This window comes from Acomys minous, assembly GCF_964271855.1.
Source record: "Acomys minous genome assembly, chromosome: 20".
NCBI lineage: Eukaryota > Metazoa > Chordata > Mammalia > Rodentia > Muridae > Acomys > Acomys minous.
The window spans coordinates 22352645-22363089 of NC_140502.1; the positions used below are offsets into that span (position 1 = coordinate 22352645).

General features: G+C 54.3%; 1 protein-coding gene across 2 annotated transcripts in view; it reads right to left on the minus strand.

Annotated features, from left to right (window-relative positions):
- Positions 1-10445, minus strand: part of AXL (AXL receptor tyrosine kinase) — a 37316-nt gene that overhangs the window by 15352 nt on the left and 11519 nt on the right. The window contains exons 7-12 of one of the 2 annotated variants that reach the window (XM_084770763.1): positions 6540-6750; positions 6102-6241; positions 5382-5532; positions 5106-5132; positions 1556-1688; positions 660-751 (exon numbers count right to left, since the gene is read on the minus strand). In XM_084770763.1, the coding sequence (XP_084626889.1) occupies positions 660-751; positions 1556-1688; positions 5106-5132; positions 5382-5532; positions 6102-6241; positions 6540-6750 (754 nt within the window). The remainder of the gene's footprint in view (positions 1-659; positions 752-1555; positions 1689-5105; positions 5133-5381; positions 5533-6101; positions 6242-6539; positions 6751-10445) is intronic. The other variant, XM_084770764.1, reaches the window with a different exon arrangement.

Below are 10445 nucleotides of genomic sequence, written 5' to 3' on the forward strand. Positions count from 1 at the left end.
TAGCGTTACGTAGGCGACAAGCCTCTGGGCGCGATGCGGAGGGCGAGGCGGCAAGACCCACCTTAGATTCGGGCTGCCCAATTCCACGGGCCGGGGTTCTGGACTGAGTGGGGAGGAGAAATGGAGCCGAGCACAAGCATTCACCTCTCTAAAAACTGAAGTTGACCAGCCACCTAATGCTCCAGCTGCCCGGGGTTCTCTCTTCAACAGGATGCACTGGGCACTCTCAAACTCTGCGCCCAATGAACCGTTTGTCCTTAAAGCTGTTTCTTTTCTTTTCTTTTCTTTTCTTTTCTTTCTTTTTTCAAGACAGGGTCTCTCTGTGTAGCCTTGGCTTTCCTGGTCTCACTTTGTAGACCAGGCTGGCCTTGAACTCACAGCGATCCGCCTGCCTCTGCCTCCCGTGTGCTGGGATTAAAGGCGTGCGCCACCACCACCTGGCCCTTGAAGCTGTTCTTTGCTGTCACAGCAGAGAGAATGCACAGCACCCTGTCTTCTACTGTTGTCAAGCGGCGTGTGGTCCAAGCTTCACCCTCCCTAGGGCCCGAGGTTTTAACACCCTTGTGTTCTATAGACTTTCAGAAGCTTGCGCCCTGCGTCTGCAGACGTGCCCCCTACAAGCCTCTAGACCCCCACTGCCCTACAGGGAGATCACTCACGGGTGGCTTCGGTGGTCCGACGACTGTAGGACTTTCGGACGCGGTACCTGACTACCAGTTCACCTCTTTCCACTGTTGGCTCGAACACCTCCCTAGGGGGAGAAGGGAGTGGGTGAGGGATGGGCAAAAACCACACGGCAACCTGTCCTAGTGGGGCCTAGAGCAGGCAGCACTGCACCCCCACCCTGTGTTGCCTGTCCCTCTAGAGCTTGCTAAACACATCTTGGACCACCACCCTCTACCTGCCATCTTCTCCTCAGGTCTCCTCATCCTCATTTGGACCACGCCCCCATAACCCACACACACACACATGCAGACACACACACATACCTATAACCACACATACACACGCAGACACACACACACACACACACACACGCACGCGCGCGTGCACACACACACATAGACATACCCACACACCCATAACCACACACACACACACACACACACACACACATGCAGCACACACACATGCAGCACACACATACCCATAACCACACACACACACACACATGTGCACACACACCCATAACCACACACACACACACATGCGCATGCGCACGTACACACACACACACACACACATGCAGCACACACACCCATAACCACACACACACATGTGCACACACACCCATAGCCACACACACACACATGTGCACACACACCCATAACCACACACACACACACACACACACATGCACGTGCGCACGTACACACACACACACACATGTGCACACACACCCATAACCACACACACACACATGCGTGTGCGCACGTACACACACACACACACACACACACACACACACACACACACACACTCCTTGTTGGTCTTCCGTGACTCCAGCCTCTCCACGCAGGCTCGCAGAACCTCCCCGTATGGAGTTGTAACTCACCCGTAGCGGGTCTCCTTCTTCCTCCGATGGACAAGGAACAGGGCCAGGATGAGGACACAGGCAGCGGCCACAACTGCTCCCAGCAGTACGTACCACCAGGGCCACGAGAAGGCAGGAGATGGGGGTTCACTCACTGTCGGGGGTATGGGGGGACAGATCACGGCTAAGGTCCCTGGTTCCAGCTCCCTGGGGCCCAAGAGGGAGTGACATGGCATGGAGGCAGGAGTGCGAGAGGACGGAAAAGGGAGGTGAGATGCGGTGGGTGTGAGTGTGCAAGGAGGTGAGACGTGTATGCGGTGGGTGTGAGTGTGCAAGGAGGGGCAGATGGACACGGGAGGAAGTCTCAAACAGTCCAGGGGTGAGAGCGGCCAGATAATTGTACAAGGAAGCGGCCTGGGTGTGCAAAGATAGGTGAGTGAGGGAGAGAATTCACGCCGTGCAGACCGGTGCACGGAGCACGCGCAAGTGGAGCACGCGCACGTGGGGAACAAAGAATGAGACAGGAAATGAGGGAGAAACACCCGTGCGTTGAGGAAGTGTGTGTGTGCAAAGAATGGGTTGGCCGTTGGAGGAGTTTGGGGGCCCAAGCCATGAGGAATGTCCAGTTTTCGCTTTGTTTTGCTTTAGGAAGGCTCAAATGAAGCCCAGGCTAGCCTCAGACTTGGTACGCGGCCAAAGCTGACCTTGAACTTCTGATCCTCCTGATCCCACCTCCTGAGTGCTGGGATGACAGGCACGGATCCTGATGACTGCTTTACGCAGCACTGGAGATGGGGACTCAGGGCCTCGTGCATGCTGGGAGAGCCCTTTCCTAACCGAGCTACATCCCAGCTGCTTCCCCCCCTGCCCCCCCTCCCCCGCCTTCGTAAAGTCAAGGTTTGTGGTCACTCAGGAGGGTGTGACCTCCTAATTCGTCTGCTGCCATAGCTTTCCCAAGTGCTGGGGGCGGCAGGTATGCGCTACCAAGGCAGGCTGTGGGCAGTGATCTCTGGGGATGCGACTCAACACAAGGAGAGTGTGCGGTGAGCGTGCGAGGTGTGTGAACTGGCAGGCGAGGCAGGAAGAGGATGGGGTGGGGATAGGGGTTGGGACAAAGACAGGTGTAGAGCATGGAGGGAACTGGAGCATGGTCACGTGCTGAGAGTAGCAAGAGTGGGGGCTGGGGAGATGGCTCAGTGGTTAAGAGCACACACTGGCTGCTCTTCCTAGAGGTCCTGAGTTCAATTCCCGGCAACCATATTGGTGGCTCGTAACCATCTGTAATGGGAACTGATGCTCTTTTCTGGTGTGCATGAAGACAGTGTACTTATCTACATAAAATAAATAAATCTTTTAGAAAAAAGAGTACCAAGAGGTAGGTGTGTGTGTGTGTGTGTGTGTGTGTGTGTGTGTGTGTGTTTGTGTGTAGGAGGAGGAGGAAGAGGAAGACAGAGGGAGGACACTGACAGAGAGGCATAGAGAAAGGTAATAGATCTTTTTAAGGGTAATGGCATTTCAGCTAAGGAGTGTAAAATTCCTAGAAAAGCAGAGATAAGCTACGGGACAGTGTGGACTGAACGTTTTTCAGTGGTTGCGATTGTGTCATGTGTGCTGGCTATAACACATCCAGAAATTAGATAGAGCTGGGCATAACAGTGCACGCCTTTAAGCCCAGTGTTCTGCTTTGTTTTGTTTTGTTTTGTTTTGTTTTGTTTTCGAGACAGGGTTTCTCTGTGTAGCCTTGGCTGTCCTGGACTCACTTTGTAGACCAGGCTGGCCTCGAACTCACAGCGATTCCCCCTGCCTCTGCCTCCCGAGGGCTGGGATTAAAGGAGTGCGCCACCACGCCCAGCTCAAGCCCGGTGTTCTGGAGGCAGAGTCTGGCACATCTCTGTGAGTTTCAGGCCATCCTGGTCTACCATAGAGATTTCCAGGCCAGCCAGGGGCCATATAGTGAGTGCCTGTGTCAGAAAATGAGAAGTTGAGTGTGCAGTGGGCATGTGTGAGGAAAGATGGGCATCAGGGGGCATGAGAGGCAGGTGAATAAGCTATAACTATGAGAGGATATATTGAAGAGATTTTAAAGAAAGTTGAGGTCTGAAAGTAGCGGCTATAACAGTGCTAGGCGGGTATCTATTCATCCAGTACCCATCCATCCATCCATCCATCCACCTACCCATCACCCATCCACCCATCCATCCATCCATCCACCCATCCATCCATCCATCCATCCATCCACCCATCCATCCATCCATCCACCCATCCATCCATCCATCCATCCATCCACCCACCCACCCACCCATCCATCCACCCACCCATCCATCCATCCATCCATCCATCCATCCATCCACCCATCCATCCACCCATCCATCCATCCATCCACCCATCCATCCATCCACCCACCCATCCACCCATCCATCCATCCATCCACCCATCCACCCATCCATCCACCCATCCATCCATCCACCCATCCATCCATCCACCCATCCATCCATCCACCCACCCATCCATCCATCCACCCACCCATCCACCCATCCATCCATCCATCCACCCATCCACCCATCCATCCACCCACCCATCCACCCATCCATCCATCCATCCACCCATCCATCCATCCATCCACCCATCCACCCACCCACCCACCCATCCATCCACCCATCCATCCATCCACCCATCCATCCATCCATCCATCCACCCATCCATCTATCCATCCACCCATCCACCCATCCACCCATCCATCCACCCATCCATCCACCCATCCATCCACCCATCCATCCATCCACCCATCCACCCATCCATCTATCCATCCATCCATCCACCCATCCATCCATCCATCCACCCATCCATCCATCCATCCATCCACCCACCCACCCACCCATCCATCCATCCATCCATCCATCCACGCACCCATCCATCCATCCATTGGCCGGTTTACATATGTGTTCATCTATATATATAAAACAACTCATTCTCCATATGCCCACCCATATATCCATCCATTTACACATATCTTTTCTTCCTTTCTTTTTTCATTTTTATTTTTTGAGAAAGGGTCTCACTATGTGGCTGTCCTGGAACTCACTACATAGCCAGGCTGGCCGTGAACTTACAGAGATCTGCCCGCCTCCGTCTCCTAAGTGTTGTGATCAAACGCACATGCCACCATGCCTGGCTGTCAGTCCTTGAGTCTTTTTCCCCCCTCACATGCACGTGTCTGTTAACCCAGTCTCCGTATACTCATCCGTTCATGCACCCATCCGTTAATCTTTCCATCCGTCCATCCATCTGTCCATCCATCCGTCCATCCATCCATCCATCCATCCATCCACCCATCCAGTGTGTTTTAATTTACTCCCCTACACACCCGTGTGTCTGTGAATCCATCCACTCACTCATCCCATTTACTGGACCATTCTCGGCATCTCCCTCAAGGACCACACAAACGCAACAAGCGAAGGGTTAGAGCAATGTGCTTGGAGAGCACGAAGGGGGTGTGTAAAAACGGCATGTGCGATGACGGGGCTGCAGGATGGTGGGGGCGGGACAGGAAGGGGGGCGCAAAAGCCCTTACCCAGATGGTGGAGTGGCTGTCCTTGCCCTGTGAGGAGAAAGGACAGACAGGGGAGATGTGCTCAGAGAAGGCGAGACTGACATGACACAAGTGGCGGTGGGGGTGGGGGGACGGGGGGGGGGCGGCATGGAGGAGGGAGGTTCTGTGTCAGGCTCAGGTAGGAACAGCATCTAAGCTGGGGGAGCACTCGGAGGTGTCGGGGAGCAAGTCAAGGGTACCAGGAAGAGGCAATCCTGACGGTATCTGGAAGGGGGCTCGGTATGGCTTTAGAGTTACCTGGGCGCCAAGGCTCCAGGGGCACAGGAAAGCTCCAGGGCCCATCCCCAGCAGAGGTGTAGGCAGCCACAGACACAGTCAGGTTAGCCACGGGCCTGTCCCCCCGCAGTTCCAGGGTCACCTCTCGCTTTAGCCCTATGTCCATAAGTACCTAGGAAGTCCGGAGGTGACATCAGGACAGATGGCTAGGTCCAGAACTCCTAAGACTCAACTCCTTTGGTTCATCCCAGCCCCTCGGTCACCACGTTTGTCTCACATGTCCAGCCCCATGCACCCTGGGATGTCAGCTGCATAAGGCAGGGAGGGGCTCTGCCTCAACCTCTCAGAGCGGTGCTTGGCACCCAGGCACCATGCACAGCTCAGCGTTTTTTTTAAATAATTGAATTCTCATCTTTTTTTTTTTCACTCCCATCCCCTTTCTCCACCTTGGGGGCCCAGCTAAAACATTTGTCTAAATCAGGGAAGCGCCCTCTCCCTAAGAGGCTGTGAAAGTTACACTACCCGAGCCCAAGGAGGTGCTTTTACACTGCTCACACACACAGGCAATCCTCAGCCTCTCCTTCACAGATGCACTAAGGATCCCTGGAATTCGCCTCCGTAGGCATGGTGCCACAGTTACAGTACCCGCCTTCCACAACTGCCTGGCTCTACTTTCTCTTCTTCTCTTCCGCATCTCCCGTCCCACAACCGTTCCACCCCCACCCAGCCAGCATCACCCACCTCGGGGGTGTCCTGGCCTCGATAAGCCAGCCGGTACCCTAACAGGGTGCCCTGCAGGGGCACCCTTGGCTCCTGCCAACGCACGAGGGCCTGGCTCCCATTCCGCATGGCGCTAACGTTCTCGGGGGGACCCAAGGGCACTGGAGGACATGGAAAGGGAAGCTGGTACCATCGCCTCTTCCTGACCCCGTCCCCAGTTCCCAGGAAGTTGGGGGCAGGTTGGCAAAGAGCACACGTGTGCGCAATTCCGTGAGCGGAAGCATGGGGGTGAGGGGAGGGGGAAGAGATCTGGAGAGAGGCCAGTGGGCAGAGCTCAGGGGTGAGGGGCTGGACAAGGAGCTTAACGCCGTGTGGGGGTAAAGGGGGTGAGAGGAGAAGTTCAGGGTGGCACCAATGAAAGCAAAGCCCAGTGCCATCTTCCTCCCAAGACCGTCTTACCTCCCTCTGTGGTCTCCACCGGAAGCCAGTGGGTCCAGGGCGAAGGGCCCTGGCTGCTGGTGCAGGATACCCGGATGTGGTATGGGGTATGAGGAAGGAGCTTTTCCAGCCGAAGCTGGTGGGGGGGCACAGATACTTGCAACGTGATGGGCTCTTCCGGAGGATCTGGCTCTCCCAGCCAGAGGCCCACCCTGTTGTCTGACAGCACAGCCTGAGGATGGGGAAAGACATGAGGACCAGAGGACAGTTACACACCACTCTTTTTTTTTTTTTTTTAAGACAAGGTTTCTCTGTGTAGCCCTGGCTGTCCTGGACTGCCTTTGTAGACCAGGCTGGCCTTGAATTTACAGCAATCTGCCTGCCTGTGCCTTCTCGAGGGCTGGGATGACAGGTGTGCGCCACCATGCCCGGCTTATCACACACCACTCTTGATTGTGGTCCTAGTATAACTACACAACTTTGTAGGGATGTGTAGATCTCTGAGTGTGTGTGTGTGAGTGTGCGCGTGTCTCTGAGTGTGGGAGCAACCCTCTGTATATGCATGCATGTGTGTTGTAGTCCCACAACAGGACCACAAGGGGCACACAAGATTTGCAAAGAAACCATATGCCCACACTGTGTCTCGCTCCTTGCAAAAGCCACCTCTGTCAAGACACTTTTTCCCTCTTTTTGAGCCTCAGTTTCCTCATTTAGAGGACTAGAGATGCCTTGAAAGGTTGTTTAAAGCCGTACAAGCTGACGGGGTGGCTCAGGGGTTAAGCACTTGCCTAGCACACACAACTGGATCCCCTTAAGCGGTGCGGGGCATGATGGGGCTCGCCTGTAGTCCCAGCACTCTGGGAGGCAGAGGCAAGCAGATAGCTGTGAGTTCGAAGCCAGCCTGGTCCACAAAGTGAGTCCAGGACAGCCAAGGCTACACAGAGAAACCCTGTCTTGAAAAACAAACAAACAAACAAAACCACCTATAAGCAAAACCCTCAAAACAACAACCAAAGGACCAAACCAACGAAAGAATAAAAAACTTTAAATGCAGACTTGCAGCTGGTGTGGTTACACACACCTATAACCCCAGCTGTCAGTGAGGCAGGATGATCACCAGATGGCCCACCAGCCTGAGCTACAGAGTGAGATCTTGTCTTGTTGGGGGCGGGGGGGGGGGGTGCGGGGAGGAAAGCCAATCTCCAGATCTTTCCCCCTATTGAATGACAGTGACTTGTCACATGTCACAGTTTAATAGCACGTGGACTAGTTTGTTTACACAAAATAGTATCAATTTGTCTCCTCCCTGACTTCTCTCTTTCTGAGACAGGGTGTTACAATGTATCCCTGGCTGACCCGGACTTGCTACGTAGACCAATGTAGCCTCAGATTCAAGAGAGACACCTGCCTCTGCCTGCCCAGGGCTGAGAGTGCCCCACTCTGTCTGTTTATTATTATTATTATAGTTATTTTTTTGTGAGTGTGAGTGTGAGTGTGTGTGTGTGTGTGTGTGTGTGTGTGTGTGTGTGTGTGTGTTATAGGACAGCGTGTGTGAGTCAGTTTTCTCTTTCTGCTATTTGGGCCCTGGGAGTTGAATCCAGGCTCAGCAGCAAGCACCTTTACCTGCTGAGTCGCCTTGCCGGGCCGCCATCTTGGCTTTTTGAGGGTCTCTCAACAGGACTCAGGAGCTCACAGATCCAGCTAGGCTGGCCAGCCAGTGAGTTCCACAGATCCCCCCATCTCCATCTTCCCAGCACTGGGGTTACAGATGTGTTCCACTATAGGCTCAGCTCTATTGTGTGCATTCTGGAGGTGAAAGCCCGGTCCTCACATCTGCACGGTAAGCACTGTACCATGTAAATCCTCAACCCCAGTTTCTGACACAATTGGGGGTGAACCCAAAGGTCTCATCCATGTCAACCAAATAATTTTTTTTTTCGAGACAGGGTTTCTCTGTGTAGCCTTGGCTGTCCTGGCCTCCCTTTGTAGACTGGGCTGGCCTCGAACTCACAGAGATCTGCCTGCCTCTGCCTCCCGAGTGCTAGGATCAAAGGCGAGCGCCACCACACCCAGCTGTCAAGGAAGTATTTTACCACTAAACTATCCCTTAGCGCTAGGAGTCAGTATTTTTTTTTCTTTTCTTTTCTTATTTTTCTTCTTCTTCTTTTTTTTTTTTTTTTTGGTTTTTTGAGACAGGGTCTCTCTGTGTAGCCTTGGCTGTCCTGGACTCACTCTGTAGACCAGGCTGGCCTTGAATTCACAGTGATCCACCTGCCTCTGCCTCTCGAGTGCTGGGATTAGAGGCGTGCGCCACCACGCCCGGCTGGAGTCAGTCTTTTTCAAGTGCCTACTATGTGCTGAGTCCCTCGCTAAGCCTGAAACCAGATAAACGCACAAATCCCTCTTTTCCAGTTGTAGGGTTAGTTCTTTCTCTCGTTCCAATTTTACAGACAGGGAGCCTGAGGCCCAGAGGTTCAGTAGCTTTCCCAAAGTCACACAGTTCCCAGAGAGGGTGACAGTGGCCTTACAAGATCCAAGGAGGAGGCAGGAGGGGACGAGTCCGCTCTCTGACCTACAGTAACAGACAGGAAGAGGAAGCTCTGCCAGGACAAAGCGGAGGAGGGTGCAGACAGCGGGCTCAAACCCATCTCCACTTCTCTTTTCCCTGGGACGGCCGTGACCCTCCCTCAGGAACTGTCCAGCCGGAGGCTGCGGGCAGCAGGAAGTGAGACTTGGACAGGGAAGGACACACACTTCTGCTTTTCTCTGCACACTGCATGGATGTGGGTAGGAGTGCAACTGTGGTCTGACCTGACATCTGAGATTTTTTTTCAAGCTGGAGCATCTCCAGGATTCAACCTCAGTTTTGGACTTCTAGCTTGGGGTTTGGGGGGTGGGGGGTGGGGGCAACAGGGGGTGGAGAGGCAACTTTCCTTTTAGGATCTCTCAGTTCCACATCCTGGTTAATTCTAGACAGGTGTTTTCCTTCAAGCCACACACCCCAGCCCCTCACTGGGGGATTCTAGGCAGGGGCTCTACCACTGAGCCACGCCCCCAGCCCCTCACTGGGGGATTCTAGGCAGGGGCTCCACTACTGAGCCACACCACAGCCCCTCACTGGGGGATTCTAGGCAGGGGCTCCACCACTGAGCCACACCCCAGCCCCTCACTGGGGGATTCTAGGCAGGGACTCTACCACTGAGCCACACCCCAGCCCCTCACTGGGGGATTCTAGGCAGGGGCTCCACCACTGAGCCACACCCCAGCCCCTCACTGGGGGATTCTAGGCAGGGACTCTACCACTGAGCCACACCCCAGCCCCTCACTGGGGGATTCTAGGCAGGGGCTCCACCACTGAGCCACACCCCAGCCCCTCACTGGGGGATTCTAGGCAGGGGCTCTACCACTGAGCCACGCCCCCAGCCCCTCACTGGGGGATTCTAGGCAGGAGCTCTACCACTGAGCCACACACCACAGCCCCTCACTGGAGGACTCTAGGCAGGGGCTATACCACTGAGCCACGCCCCCAACCCCTCACTGGGGGATTCTAGGCAGGAGCTCTACCACTGAGTCACATCCCAGCCTCTTACTGGGGGACTCTAGGCAGGGGCTCTACCACTAAACTATACTTTAAGCTTTTAAAGTCTTTTATTTTGAGACTGTCTTGCTATGTTGTCCAGGGTAGCTTTGACCTCTCCACGCCCTTGCTCCCAAATGCTGGCATTACAGGCCTCTGTACCATTGTAACTGTGCTATTATAGATTCCATCAAACAGCCCCGTCTGTCTGATCTATGCTAGGCAACACCGAGGTGACCTCGTGACTAATGGGACTGTCCTCAGAGAGCCCAAACCACCAAAGGGGACAGACCTACTGTAGACTGTGACAGCCCAGAGTGGTCAGGGCGAAGACAGTAAGCATAATGCTG